This window comes from Labrus bergylta, chromosome 18 (genome assembly GCF_963930695.1).
Source record: "Labrus bergylta chromosome 18, fLabBer1.1, whole genome shotgun sequence".
NCBI lineage: Eukaryota > Metazoa > Chordata > Actinopteri > Labriformes > Labridae > Labrus > Labrus bergylta.
The window spans coordinates 21,135,880-21,151,037 of NC_089212.1; the positions used below are offsets into that span (position 1 = coordinate 21,135,880).

A 15,158-nucleotide genomic window follows, 5' to 3' on the forward strand; every position below is an offset into this window, starting at 1 on the left:
TTCATCTACTGTGAGATCTTTTCCATCAAGAGGGACAGAAGGGGGGAGGAGCCCACCCTACTCCATATTGTGAAGACTGAATACATTAAGATGAGAAGACACCAGAGTCCAGGTCAAATAGAAGGGCCCTTTTTATTGGGCCGAGACAGGCCGCGTACTGAATCTGTTGGCAGCTGCTCAGTAGTCGACTTCAGAGGATTAAACAAGCAACAAGGAATACGTAAGATCAGCAAGCCTTTTTGCTCCACAGAGTGCGCCCTGTCTGGTGTGGGAGTTAATAACCCACGAGGAGAAAAAAAAAGACCAGCACCTGTTATCTATCAGATAGAAGTCAGAGTGTTTACGATAGAACAGGCGCTCGCACAGTACAGATTAACACTCACAATATAAACACAATATAAAATAATCCTTCACTTTTAAATCCTGTGAATTATATTGACATGCAATTTCCTTTTTTCATGACTTTCAAAGAAAATACTCTGGAGGAGATGAGAGTTTTTGTTTTGCTGGTGAATATAGGTCATCTCCACGCCGGCCGATGTCACATGATGACAGACATACAATGAGGCGACCAAGATTAGAAAGCTTTTGTGAGACAACGACTATATTCGTCCCGCAGTTGGGTGAAGGTTTTAAGGTTTTTAAGGTCTGCACGGCTTTGTGTTTTATAGTCGCTGATCTGCACATCAGCAGGGAGCAAGGCTGCAATACAATACAGTGTGAATTTAATCCAGAACAGCCGATGACTCCGTCTAATCCTGCAGATCCACCTACTCAGACGTAAACAGAACCTAAAGGATCGCCCGACGTGAAATCATAAGTGTCTCCCACACCTTAAATCCAGACATGATATGGTTATGTTGTCCTGAGAGCCTTACATAAGATTCAGCGTTTAGTTCAAAAATAACATAATCTTTCGTTATTCCTCAGAGGTTTGTTGATAACACTTACAAACACAACCACATGTTCGAACATCATCCGCTGATCCTAAAAGTGGAGCACATCTATCTGTCAATCTGTCTATTTACAAAGACTGTAATGCTACATGAATTTCTTTACAAGGAGTGGTGCTGAAGTGGACGCAGAGAGAAGAGGAGGGGACACGGCGAGGGGGGAAGAGGGTTCATGTAGACAGAGTTGCATTCCTGTCAACCTCATCCCTGCCACTGACCTTCCTGTGTGCGTGTACCAGGGATCCGGCCTGTGGGCTGGGCTGGTGGTCTTCCCGGGCTATTTTTAACAAAGATGTCCACCCTCCCCTGATCCTTTTGGAAAACTGATATGAGCACATGATCCTAGAATCAAATGTAATTAGTCGAATGTCAGTCAAAACGGCTGAAGAACTGTGATATTTTTCAACCAGGTTAAAGGATTTCTTTACTGTTTTAGATTTAAAAAAATGGTTTTAACAACGTTGGTTATTCAACTTGGGTCAGGATAGCAGCAGCACAACAACTCTACCACTCAAGACCAGGGCGTGTTTGACCGAGAGATAGTGTTATTATTTTATTTTTACAAGGACAGAGCCAGAAATCAGGTACAGAGCGGAGAACGACATGCAAGACGGGAGCCACAGGCTGGACCCCTGCCCGGAGGGCCACGGCCTCCACACACAGAGTGCATGCACTCACCACAAGGCCACCGGCGCCCCAAAAGTGTTATTCTTCAATTGTACTAATGTGTAGTTATGATCGACAGTAACATACTTTAGATTTTTTTTTGAATATATCATTACTATTTTACAACAGAAGGCTAAAATCAAGTGATTTGATTTTACTAAAGGCATTTCATTAATGCTGATAAAGAATATAACAACGCTTGTAGAGCTGTTGTTTAAAAGCGTTATTACACTAGTAATACTATCTGACCATTCTGACATTCAGTATAACAGCACTCCCTCTTGTGTATAGCTAAAATAATAAAGGGATCCTTTGCATTTTAGTTGCAAGCTCAGCTTTCTCGACAACTGACAATAAACTGACAAATAATAATAATAAACGCTCCCCCAGAGTAGCTGAGGGCTCCACAGTCTGCAGATGCCTTTAAAAGGGCCCTAAAAACCTTTTTAACAAAGCCCTCTGCTTGTGCTTTTAGTTTCGTTAATTGCTTAGTTGACGAAAATTGTTTTTTATTTCTTTCTTTTTTTTTTCTGTAGCACTTTGAGATTTTTTTTTGGCAAAAATGTAAAGTGTGTTACAAATTAAATGTATTATTATTATTATTATTAAATTCAGAAATTCTTACGATGAACTAGAGCCTGAAGAAACTGCAAGGATGACAAATAAACTGCATTTAGGTATGAGTCATTTACTCAATAGTCAAATGGAATAATACTTCCAGAAGAGGAAATAAAAAAGTGGTACCATTGGTAACAGTTTACTAAGATCTATGTACATTTACTCAAGTTGTTTGGCCTTAAACACACATATCTTTAAAGTGCATTGCTGTTTATTTTTGTTCCAAAGCTATATACCAAGAGTGTGTTTTTTAATGAGTTAACAAGAGCTTGATCAGCTAGACTGTCACCATCAAACCGCCAATCTTGCTCCTCCTCCTTTATTTTGCCGTGGATATATTGCACATCCACGGGCCCACAGCTTCCCTCTTCTGAAGTGCTGCCAAGGCGCTCTCGATATCTACTGAGAGGTCCTGGCATTATAGTTCAGTACCTGGCAGCCAAAAAAAAGCTGCTGGCGCCTTCCTCTCATAAGCCATCTGCAACTGCTTGTGTGTGTATCAGGCACTGACAAAGGCCACAAGTGTGTCCAGGCATGTCACAGCATCTAAATAGCCGACTACGTCTGCCGTGGCACTGATATCAAACTAATACTCCAGGGGGAAAAGGAAAATGATTTTGCCTCTTTGGCAAAAAAATGTTTGGATGTCATGCTCCTTAACGTTTATCTGTCTTTGAGACCTAAACCACATTTCTTACTGCTTTTATACATTCCTGTAAAAAAAAAAAAAAGCAACTGTCATTAAATCATTTTTAAAAGCTTACCCATCCCTGCACCACCAGCTCCCTTAAAAGGTACAGTATGAAGCAGTGGAGCATGCATGGCCATTCTCCCCGGAGATTATCGCTAATAAGAGGGCCTGTATTTATAGAAGATCCCCCCCACAGTTGATACCCCTAATCCTGCCTCACCCCTTTTCATCCCTGCCTGGACTGCTCACTCTTTGCAGCCCTCAGATTCAGTCCCCAGGTTAGCCTCATCCACTCCACTTATCATCCGAGGTAGAGACTCCTCTCCTTCTTGCATCTTTCAGATCATTTTAAAAAGAAGTGGAAACATCTGTTTGGCAAGATTTCTTGGAAGCATTCCAGGCGAGTTTCCATTTTTCCTTGACTTCTTTGTTTGTCCAATTTTTTCTTCCTCCTGCTCTTCTTTGACCTGCGGCTAAGAGTAAGCAAAACAAAAATGTCGACCAGCGAGCGTTTCGACTGCCACTACTGCAAAGAGTCCCTGTTGGGGAAGAAGTACATAATGAAAGAGGACACGCAGTACTGCACTAAGTGCTATGAGAACCTGTTTGCCAACTGCTGTGAGGGCTGCTCTTTAGCAATTGGATGTAACAGCAAGGTAAGGAAGCAGAATCTCTACCCTGAGAGTTTTGCATTTTATTTTGGTAAGTTTTAAGATAAGATTGTTTGTATGTATGTAAAGCTTCAAAGTCAGAGTGTCACATGCATTTTTAACCTGTGCATATTCCCAATAAATATTTCCCTTACCTGGAAGTTAAAAGCGAAATATACAATGTGTTAATATATCTATAGGACCTGTCTTACAAGGATCACCATTGGCACGACCAGTGTTTTAAGTGTGCTAAGTGCAGCCGATCTCTGGTGGAAAAAGCCTTTGCCGCCAAGGATGATCTGCTGCTCTGCACCGAATGCTACGCCAATGATTATTCCTCCAAGTGCACCACCTGCAAGAAGACCGTCATGCCAGGTATATGACTGGATAATGGTTATGATGATGATAACCATGAAGAGGGTTAAACCATATCTTCTAAAATGTATATCTGAATACATCGTCACATGTTTAGTAGTGTTAGTGTAAAAAGACTAGTAGTAACTTTGAAAGTACTAAAGAACCCATGTTTGACAATTGAAAGGTCACTTCAACACTTTGTGATTGATGTAAAAAAATATATATACAAGTACATATATATAATAAATATATAGATACAATTTGGGGAAGTTAGTATTTTCTTTTTTGTTATTCACAGAGTTTATCTCTGTACAGTAAATATGAAGCCCCTTTATTGATAAGAAAGATCTCCATCTGAAGAATTCCCAGCCAGCAGTTCTTGTGCTAGCCTAGCTTAGCAGGGGAACTGGAAACAGAAGAAACCAGCTAGCTTGAATCTGCTCAGAGATATCAAAATCTTCCTAAACCAGTGCCTATAAAGCTCAGAGTTCAAAAAAAAAAAAAAAACACCACAGAAAAACCAAACTGTCAAACTTGTATTTTACTAATGTGTCACCACAGTATGAGAGGCTAATCGGGCTCAGTATGGAAGACATGCACCCCATGTACAGAGGGTGAAGTCCCCGAGAGCGGGCAGCCCGGGTTCAAATCCAACCTGTGGCTCCTTTCCTGTGTGCCATTTCCAACTCTCTCTCTCCCAGATTTCTGCCTCTATCTACTCTCCTATCTCCTATGAAGGCGTAAAAAAGCCCAAAAATAAATCTTAAAAAAAAACCTCCATGACAACAGAGTCCATCAAACTGAGTGAGATTTTGTAAGCAATGGAAAGCTCCAGAACATCGAATCAGTGGAGCTCAGGTGTCTTTTGAATTGCTCAGAAAAACGCATGCTGGAACATCTGCAAGTGCATGACAAAAAGACATCTTTGTCTGGTACATTTAAAACGTATATACCTTAAACTATAAATATTTAAAAACACCAGAAAACAATGCAGCCTCACTCTTTCCCAAATGTCTTTCCTAGATGATTAAGACGGCATCGTCCTCCTACAGATCAAGCAGGACTATTTTGGGCTGCAGTGTGTTTCTGTCATAGAGGTACCATATGCTGACTAAGCTGCTCTTCTCCCTCTGTGCCAGGTTCCCGCAAAATGGAGTACAAGGGGAACAGCTGGCATGAGACCTGCTTCCTGTGCCATCGCTGCCAGCAGCCAATAGGAACCAAATCCTTCATCCCTAAAGACACCGGCTACTTCTGCGTGCCCTGCTTTGAGAAGCAGTTTGCCTACCAGTGCTGTGCTTGTAAGAAGGTACGGCTACAGCTGAGTGTTTTTTTTTTTTTATGTATCGACTGCTGCCATGCAGAAAATCCCCCTGACTCCCTGATGTTTTAATCACACTCAAGCTGTGGCTGCAGAATCAGAGGACGCACGGTAACAGGAGTGTGTCTCTGTGTCTCGTTCATCTTCCAGGCCATCACAACAGGTGGAGTGACCTATCAAGACAAGCCGTGGCACCGCGAGTGTTTCCTATGCATCAGCTGCAGAAAGCAGCTGTCGGGCCAGCGCTTCACCTCCAGGGAGAATTACCCATACTGCCTCGAGTGCTTCAGCAACCTGTATGCAAAGAAGTGTGTGGGCTGCACCAAGGCGATCACCAGTGAGTCAGCGGCAGAGCTCATGTTTACATTCACTCTGACCCGCCATATGAGACACCGATTTGCATTAATGTAAGACTTGTCTGATTAAATATAAAACACTTGCTGCTTTGTTTGATGTGTGCAGGTCTGGCAGGAGCCAAATACATCTCGTTTGAGGAGCGTCAGTGGCACAGCGAGTGTTTCACCTGCATGCAGTGCTCCGTGTCGCTGGTGGGACGCGGCTTCCTCACCCAACGCGACAACATCTTGTGCACCGACTGCGGCAGGGAGAAGTGATGCTTTTTTTTTTCCCTTGAAGGGGTCACAGTAACACCGACAGCTCTTATTCTGAAAGAGAATGGGTTTAATTCATGAATATTTCTCCATAGCATGCCAGGTACATAAAGAAACTCTGAGTGTCAGATGCTTTTTGGTTTGAACACATGGCCCACAGACACTAAACAGTGATGTTTTCATGCAGATGTTTTATGCAGATTTTATTTTGCTTGTTCAAATGTAAAATGCTCCTTTTCCTTACATACGTTGGTTTCAGTCAAGGTTATTTACAAGCTTCTGGATTTAGAAATTAGTCCACTGACGCGTAAACTTAATTTATTGAATAATCTATAAATAGTTTGAGTCTTTTAAAGTGTAATCCTGGACAATTGCTGGTTTTAGTTTCTTAGGCCTTTTAAATTTGTAATTCTTTTTGTGTCATATGACATTCAACAGTTTGTTTAGCTGCTTGTGTGGATACAACAAAAGCACTTAAAAATGCCGTTTTGGATTTGAGTAGTGTGAGTATTTTCTGACATTTAATGGACAAAAATGTTTATTGATGGATTTAAAAAAGAGTTGATGAGTCACAGCCCAATTTTCTGACTATTATCAGGCATGTTTTTCTGTTATATGTAAGAAAATTTAAGAAAACATTTGACAAAAATGACTTTTAATTTCTGCTTTGCTCATGTAAAATAATTCACACTTCAATAAAGGCCTTTCTGGGAATATCACACTGATATGGATATCATTCCAGGTCTCCTTTAGGTCCTCATAAAAAGTCTTATTTTGCATCCAAAGATGCCGTCCAGAGCGACAGTCTGCATATCTCAGCATAACAGATTTAGCTGATGTTAGGTTTGAAATCCAGATTTTTATAGGAGCATAATGTCCCCTCTCAGTCACCCTTTGGACAATCATTGTGCGAAACAAATCAGTGTGTGCTTCTTCTGTGCTTCCCTTGACCCGGTCGCACCCAGCTCGTTCACATTGTAAACAAACCAAGAGCGACTATATATGGTTTGATCAGCAGATCACTTGCGCTTCTACTTGTCAATTATCCACAGACCAAAATCCGCAACTTTGGTTCAAGCCAAGAAAACAGGCGGACTTAACTGTGGGCTCCTCGAAATATCTGTCCTCTTCACCATACCTACTGTTTTGATAGTTGTAAAAGATGTTTTTTTTCTGTACGGGCAGTTTTGATGAGTTGTGTAAGTGTCCTCACATGGCAGGATGAGTGGCGGGAAAATGCTGACTAAGGTTTCCTGTCACATGGGACAAGAAACTGGTTTTCACTTCATAAACTTGTGCAAGATTCAAAGAGGGAAGGGAGAGCAGCGGAGAGGTAGGGACATTGTATTTTGCAGATTTCATTAAGACCTTTTTTCTTTACCCTGATAGTTTGTTGTATTTTACCCTAAAAGTCAGACATCTTTGATTTCCTAAAATGGCTTTCAGAGCATTCACACAAACACACGTGTATGAAAAGCAGGCAGCCTTAAAAGAAAAAGACAAAAGCAGCATCCAGTGCATCGAGTGCTATGATCAGAATGTGTACATGGGAAGTAGGGATGCAACAGTGCAGCATCTAATCCTCCCCAGCAGCACCAATGGAGACCAGATAAAAACCAGAGACAGTAGGGTGAGAAAACTCGGCTCGAGCAACCCCGTTGTCCAACTGAGGGTAGTCCCACTTTTCAACCATCTTCTGGTCCTGTGGGACCGGAGCGTCACAGCCCTCAACATGTTCTCCTTACAGCCGGTCCCCGCGCTGAAAAAGATCCAGCACGTGTCTTTGTTCGAGGTGTGCGACTCGGCGCTCGTATCCCAGAAAGCGTGTGTGGAGATGGTGACTTCCTCCAGCCGCAGGAAGGTGATCCAGATCCATGTGGTGGGCGTGGACAGGTGGGAGGTTGTAAAAGAAGTCCCTCTAGTCCAGGACCCCGTGGCATTGGCAGTAGATGGCGCTTGTTTGTGTGTAGCCACCAGCGACAGGTATCTCCTCCGTGATATTTCAACCGGGAGCAGCCAGGAGCTTTTCCCTCACACTCACAGCAGGCAGCGAGTCTTTGTTACATCAGCTGGCAGAGGGGAGTTCCTCCTGAACGGGCCTGAATCTTTGGGTAAGTGCTCCAAAAAAATAAATGTTTAGACACGTGTTGCTCTCCCTGGACTGTCGAGGAAAGAAGCCTGCATGTGTCGCCTCTCTTCCAAAAGTAGCCGCACAGTAAATGATCTCATGTCACTCCTCCATTTATCAATCTAGCCAGAGGATATTTGTTTAGCCAAGATATCATTTTCTCCATCCTCACCCCTCAGGCATGTTTGTGATGAAGACGGGGATCTGCCAGCGCCCCCCCCTGCAGTGGCCTCAGGAGGTGCTGGCAGCCCGAGTGTGTTTCCCTTACATCTTAACCCTGCAGCCCCAAGTGCTGTCTGTCTACAGTGTACTAGATCAGCAGCACAAGCAGACTGTGAGCCTCAGAGGAGCCAAGGGTCTGCACTCCACATCAGGTACACCAGGCAGCACCCGTTCATCACCTAATCCTGCCAGATTGCAGACTGAGAGGCTGTCAAATTGTTTTTGTTTAGACAGAAAGAGATGTCTCTGTCTCAGTTTGCGCTGATTCAGTCAATCATTCTGCCAATCTCCTGTTCCTGGACTCTTTTGTTTCTGAAACCCAAAAAAAAACAAAAAAAAATCTCCCCCTCAGATGGTGTGTTGGTGTTCACAGAGAGAGACATTTTCAGCCTGCGCCTGGTGCCGTTCAAGGAGCAGGTCCAGGCACTGGTGAGGCTTGAGAGGGTGGAGGAGGCCTTAGTGCTGCTGGACGGAGTTCAAGAACGTCACCCGCTCGACTCATACGAGGTGAATTGAAATGTGTAGACGGAATAACGGAATCTAAACACGCCCTGAGTTTGAAATCGAAAGATATCTGTATATAACTGACACAGGCCTATTTATAGTACTTACCTTTGAAACATAAAAAATGTAATACTATTCTGCAACACACAGGATTTACACCTCAAACTTATAAACCAAAGGGAGTATATAACCATACTTTTAACAGCTGTCTTTAGGGTGCATGCTTGATTGATAATGTTTTCTTTGTTCCTCTTATTTAGATTTAGATTTTAACATTTGCAACAAAAAAAGTAGCTGTGACAGAAACAAGAAGACCCTTTCCATTCATCCAAGCTGTAAGATAACTGCAATGCAATTAGTTTCACCACTTTAAGGTCATGAACTTTTAGAGAAAATATAAATATACACCTTTTGTAAGCACAAGACCAAAATTCGGATATCCACATAGTGAATACAATTAAGTAGGTACATAGAAATTTTACAAAATCAGTAAAAACTTCATCCTGCTGGTGCTGTTAGAAGAAAAACTCAGTAGTTGTTGACATGGTTCAATCTGGACCAAAGCGACCTGCAGACTGACCCGTAGAGCATCAAACACCAAAAGCACAACTTTAATTTTAGATTCATACAAACCACTGATGTGTAGATAATAATCATACATTACAAACTAGTGTTTGATTTCAATATTCCATCGCTGATATGAGCTGCTCATGAGCGTTCATGCTGTTGGATGATTACAACCGAGGGCAGCAGATGGTGTGAGAGATTTTGTGTCATTTGTGGCTCATAGCGCAGGTCACAGCGTAGAGGTGACGAAGGTAGAACTAACACGCCGATGAGTCATCAGTAGTTCTTTATAATTAGTTGTTTTTCGTCCTCTTTTAATATCTTATCATGCTCGCGTTTCTTTGTCTAAGATTTGAGCTGACTTATTGTTGGTTTAGTAAGTTGATGCAATGTGTTCCTGGTTGAAAGAGGATCTTTTTGTACCTACAGGAGCTGCAGAAGGACATCACTTGCCTGGCTGGATATGTTCATTATTACCAGCAGGGTTTTTCTGAGGCCAAAGATCTATTCATGTGAGAATAAAACCTTTTACACATTACATATTCCAAACATCCTATATACATCTGAGCAAGCAGGGGGAAATTTTGTGAAGAGTGGGTCTGCTGAATTCTACTCCAAAGTCTAACAAATCAATACTGCCTTGAACAGTAAAGGTGGTCTGGACCCTAGAGAAATCATCCGCCTCCACCCTGACATACAGTGCGGTCAGTGCGAGGACTTTCAATCCCGGCTTGATCAAGAGAACAAGGCCAGGGATCTGCAGGCGCTCTGGCAGGAGGACAGGAACGCGCTTCATCATTACCTGGTGTTCCTGGGAGACTTTCTCAGAGCAGTCAGGGGAACAGAGCGAGGCCTGGAGTGCAGTCGGGAGGTGGACTGCGCCCTCCTGAGGCTGTACGCAGAACTGGGAGAGGATGAAAATCTGCAGCAGCTTGTAGCTTTCCCCAATGAGTGCAGGCTGGATCACTGTGTTCCTGTTTTGGAGCGACACAACAGGTGAAAATGAATTATTGCTGAAAAGGTGGACTGTAATCAGACTTAGTAGGAGCTCAAAAAAAGGCTTCAGTTTAATGTTTCTCTGTTTTATTTTTGGACATTTGACCGATTTGCATTTTCTCTGATGGTGCACTTGCTCTTTTATTTATTTCTCTCTCTCTCTTTTTCTTGTTTTTTCTACAGATATTTCACATTAGGCTCCCTCTATCAAAGCCATGGAAAGGAAATCGATGCACTCGAGGTATTATTTCCCCAAACTCCACAAATTGCATGCATAAGATTTGTTTTGTGTAACAGTCGTATGTTTCAGCCTTTTCTTTCTTCCAGACTTGGGTAGAAATTGTCAATGGCGCCCACAAAGACCCTACCTGCTCTGATGTGTACGGACACATAGTTTGGACCCTCAGCCATCTAAAAGACAGTGATGCTGTGTGGAAATTTGCAGGCTGGACTTTGCAAAAGAAACAGGAGGTACCTCTTTAATTTGTAAGCTCTGAACCTAACTGCAGAGGGCAGAGTTGTACAATACAACTTTGTGTTTCAGAGATAAGCACAGAGCAAATTGCCGCCCAATCTATGAACTAAATGGCTTCGCTTATAAGACATGATTGGTGATTAAATGGCCGTTTCGTTTTTTCCACTTATTCCAAAATAGATAGGTGTGCAGATTTTCATCGGGCGTCCACCAGATGCTCCATTAGAGACACAGGATGTCCTTGCTTTCTTGGAGAAGTACCCGCTGGCGATGCTTTTGTATCTTGAGTTCTTAATCCATGAAATGAAGAGTGAGGTGGGTACAGCAGCCTCTACCTAATCTAATCACCTGACTCCTTTATTAAATGCGTGTAAACACGATTGGTGTAATTCACCCCCAGGAGGAGAGGCATCACAGCCGTCTGGCCCTGGCATATGTTAGTGAGGCGCTGAGGAAGGAAGAGGAAACCGATTTGATGAAGACCAGGGGGAAGTTGCAGCAGCTGCTGTGGGAATCTGAGTTCTTTGACGTCTCTGTTGTTTACGGTGCGTGGACGCCCGATGAGAAATTAAATAAGAGCTACATTTCACTAAATGATGTTTTATTCTCATCGCAGAGAGAATCAAGTCTACAACCCTGCACGTCGAGAAAGCAATCCTCCTGGGTAGAGTTGGTGAGCACGCCGAAGCGCTGCAGGTGCTCGTTCACCAGGAGAGAGACCTCCAGGCTGCGCAGGCCTTCTGCTGCAGGGCCTCCCAAAACCAGGACTCACAGTTCAGACAGACCCTGCTGTTGACCCTGCTCCAAATCTACCTGCGCTCTCACGACCTTACTAACGCCGCCATGGATCTGCTCAACGACAACGCGCAGGTCTTTACAGCAGAGAACGTGATCCGGATCTTGCCGGATACCTGGTCTGTACAGCTGCTCTCCCAGTTCTTAGTCGCATCCCTCAGACAGACCTTCCACCAGAGGCGGATGGCAAGTCTGCAGAAGGCTCTGAGCCAGGTGGAGCTCATGCGGCACAAGGTCATCTGGGTGAGTCCAACAGGATGGTTCACATTTTTTTTCGCTCGGTTGAACATTATGTGTATTCTCGCTTTCCTTTTTTCACTCTCTCCTCCGCAGATGCAAACCACAAAAACAAAGTTCAGACTGGACGAGGAGCAGAAGTGTAAGGTTTGTCAGAGAGACTTTGCAGAGCCACAGTTCGCTTGTAACCTACGAGGTGAAATGATGCACACAAGGTGTTGTGGCCCCTCATCGTCGTAAAGACACAGATACACCAATCTATTCTGTGTTCATGCAAATACATGTGTCTGTTTCCTACACGGTCATTCCTCGAGATTAGACTGGGCAAACTCTGTACAAAGATTCCCTTCATGCAGTCTGGACCAGACACTTTCCCTAATTAGAAAAAAAAAAATACATTTAGTAAATAACAGGTTTCAGAATGCAAAGAGAGCAAGCCGTGCACTTTTAAAGAGTGGCATGTCTGAGCCGTTTCCTTCAGACATTGTGGACAGCAATAGCTATAAAGTGAATCTTGGAGGACACTCGGGTGGATGTGCTCACTGATCAGACAGTACTGTTTTCACATGGAAACCAGCTGTGGTAAACCTGATGACTGGAGAGAGCTTGACCATCTTCCATCGCCCTATATATGCATCTCCGCCATCCTGGTTTCCATAAACTGTGTATATTTGTCTCCATAGAGCCGGGAATAGAAAGTCCACTGAGGAGCTTTTTTTTTTATGCTTTTTTTCTTTTGCATGAAAATGTTTGACCCCTGCAGATAATCACAAGTACATGTTTAAAAAATGAAAAGCAAACAACTTGAAGAAATGAAGAGTTTGGGGTCGCTTCTGTTAGTTTTGTTAAGCAACCTAATAAGATGTTTATGATGTTTCTGAACGCGGAAAACAGAGAAAATCATCCACCCTGTATTATTAGGGAACATAAATAGATGTGTACTCCAAATAGTAGCACACAAAAAACTCCTCTGTGTCCACATGTACACTATAAATCTGGTAGATCAGCGTAAACACATATAATTAAGTTTGATGACACTCAAACTGTATTTATTTTTTCTGTAATTTAGTCATTAAGTCTAACCATAACTGTTAGTATTTCTTCATCCTGATGCATTTTGGGACAGGAGCGAAGGAGACGCCTAAACGAGCAGAACAGTTGCAGCATTTGGCTCGAGTCTGAACACTTGTTGGCCTTGGGTGAGGGACTAATTGCACTGTAGATAAATAGTAGATAATGAGTTCATTGGAAGGCAGTATCACTTTGTGATGCCCTTGCCAAGATTTCTTCTGTTTTCTCCACTAATGAGGAGTAGTTGGAGTTCTCACTGAGGGTTTCATATACTGTACAGTGTGAGTGTTGTGAAGTCCTTTCAGAGTCCAACTAGAATTATGGTCTACAAGATTACACCGGGCTCAAGCTTTGACCTGAAATTTCTCACTTTGATTGTATAACTTTAACCTCTGACTCATGTAAATGAGCTGAATCATGTCCCAGACACCACAATGTTTCTGTTATGTGTGGTCAGAGTGGAAGATGCCACGTCCACTCCTGAATATCTACATGTCTCCCAATCTCTAATTCTCGTTTAGGTTAGTTCATGTGGTTCACACAAGAACACAAAACGTACAAAGCACAAAGAGACAATGTGTCAACATGTAAAGTGGGCAACGTAGACACCAGTGAATGGCTCATGTGAAAAACACAATTAAAAGGAAATGTTATTGGTCATACAAAACAACCGAAATATCAGTGTTCGAACTGAAAAAAGAAACAGAAAAAGAAAGAGATGATGCTGAAATATTGCACATTTGATTATTTAAGTCATTTTCTCTTTATTGTTTCTTTCGGTCTTATTGCTTTTCTTTCTATTTGTAATAGTTTTCTTTCACAAGCCTCCTGTGGACAGGTGTTGAGAACTAGCATGTATGCTAAAACACTTAAACAATGCATCTGGTTCATCCAATGTATCTGTGATGTCCATGCCAAATAAAGTCAATCTAATCTGTATGACAGTTTCTAATAGTGTTCATTGTTGTTTTCCAATCTCAAGTTCCATGCCTTTTTTTGTACGTAGACAATGTCACATAGGGGTTAATTTTCTTTCAACAATCACTCCCGACACTTGATGGAGATTTGACCAAAAGATGTTCCCTAAAAATGACAATGGAGATTTTTAGCCTGTCTAGTTAAAAAATGATGTAATTGGAGTTCATTAAAAAAAATAATCCCTAAAATATATTCAGTATTTCAGTATCTTTCACCCTCCTGGATCAGCATCTAAAATGTTTCAGTGCAAACAAAAACAGCAACATCATCGTCTTCCTCACTTGTTTTGAGAAACTGTCGTTTTTATGTCTTCACTGTTTGTGCTGCTGCGCTGTGATTGGATGGAGTTTGGGCCGTGCCTGATGACCAGGGACCTCTGGGTGGACCTGAGGTCAGGACCAAGTCCACTCCTCTCCCCCCTCTCTCTCTCTCTCTCTCTCTCTCTCCCTCTCTCTCTCTATCTGGCTTCCTCTGGGAGCATTTATGATGTTTTGAACACCTGGGGTTATGCTGAGCCTCAAATATGTTTCTCCCATCTTTGATGCTGACCAGCAGCCAAAAGTAACCAGCAGGTAAAAATAAACACAAACAAGTCCAAGAACAACTTCTCCTACCTAAATAAAGATCCATAAAACCGTTTGCTACATTTAACTTTTTTAAACTTTTATTTTGTTGAAAAGGATCCCCCTGTTATTGAACATGAGACACTGATATCAGTCTCTAATGTTCATCTGATTGTGACTCATTTGGTTTGATCAGTAGAAAGGATCATTCATGGAGAAGTCTGGGAGGGATATCCAGACATTGGCCTCCCATTATAAATACATATGTCACCACAGACTCAGTGCAAAGAGGGACAACAAGAACATTTTCTTCTTGTACTTTTCTAAATATAAGAAAAGACGTCCACAGTCTGGACTGTAGGATGTTTACATGGTAACATAGCTTCGTTTGGCACAGAGTACAATTCCATAGAGATGCAGACTGACAGGTCATGTTAAAACAAAGGGCTTTATTGTCGAATGATGACTTATGATGACGTATTTGAGGAGTATTGCTCATAAATGGGATGGTTGAACTGAACTGCAGCATCAGGCTTCTTTGACAGACATTGTGAGTTTAACGATTCATTTAAAAATCTAAATTTTTATCTTCTGAGATTTTAAATAGTCTCATAACTTCCAAGATTTGTTTTTTTTTGTTGTTGTTGTGGCTCTCAGTCTCTCCCTGCTAAGTGTTAAGGCTAGATCCTTAACGCAGTAGAACGCCAAATGGAGCGGCAAGAAATTCAGCCAGTCTCGCAGATGACTGGAGTAGA

At 42.4% G+C, this 15,158-nt stretch overlaps 2 protein-coding genes across 2 annotated transcripts; both read left to right on the forward strand.

Annotated features, from left to right (window-relative positions):
• The first annotated feature begins 3,069 nt into the window (after positions 1-3,069).
• On the forward strand, positions 3,070-6,592 carry fhl5 (four and a half LIM domains 5). The gene is made up of 6 exons (XM_065966587.1): positions 3,070-3,238; positions 3,407-3,584; positions 3,779-3,953; positions 5,075-5,244; positions 5,407-5,593; positions 5,719-6,592. Exons 2-6 carry the CDS (start codon positions 3,423-3,425, stop codon positions 5,868-5,870), a joined length of 846 nt encoding a protein of 281 aa, XP_065822659.1. The 5' UTR covers positions 3,070-3,238; positions 3,407-3,422; the 3' UTR covers positions 5,871-6,592.
• A 337-nt stretch (positions 6,593-6,929) lies between these two features.
• On the forward strand, positions 6,930-13,801 carry si:ch211-266g18.9 (transforming growth factor-beta receptor-associated protein 1). Its single transcript, XM_020638679.3, has 11 exons — positions 6,930-7,978; positions 8,175-8,369; positions 8,570-8,724; positions 9,718-9,800; positions 9,937-10,284; positions 10,468-10,525; positions 10,612-10,755; positions 10,940-11,074; positions 11,160-11,304; positions 11,376-11,797; positions 11,888-13,801. Exons 1-11 carry the CDS (start codon positions 7,303-7,305, stop codon positions 12,029-12,031), a joined length of 2,505 nt encoding a protein of 834 aa, XP_020494335.3. The 5' UTR covers positions 6,930-7,302; the 3' UTR covers positions 12,032-13,801.
• Positions 13,802-15,158: the final 1,357 nt, after the last annotated feature.

Coding starts and splice junctions, on each gene's coding strand:
- si:ch211-266g18.9 (XM_020638679.3), top strand. CDS start 7,303: ATGGCTTTCAGAGCATTCACACAAACACACGTGTATGAAAAGCAGGCA. Junction 9,801..9,936: donor GAGGCCAAAGATCTATTCAT/GTGAGAATAAAA, acceptor TGCCTTGAACAG/TAAAGGTGGTCTGGACCCTA. Junction 10,285..10,467: donor GTTTTGGAGCGACACAACAG/GTGAAAATGAAT, acceptor TTTTTTCTACAG/ATATTTCACATTAGGCTCCC.
- fhl5 (XM_065966587.1), top strand. CDS start 3,423: ATGTCGACCAGCGAGCGTTTCGACTGCCACTACTGCAAAGAGTCCCTG. Junction 5,245..5,406: donor AGTGCTGTGCTTGTAAGAAG/GTACGGCTACAG, acceptor TTCATCTTCCAG/GCCATCACAACAGGTGGAGT. Junction 5,594..5,718: donor CTGCACCAAGGCGATCACCA/GTGAGTCAGCGG, acceptor TGATGTGTGCAG/GTCTGGCAGGAGCCAAATAC.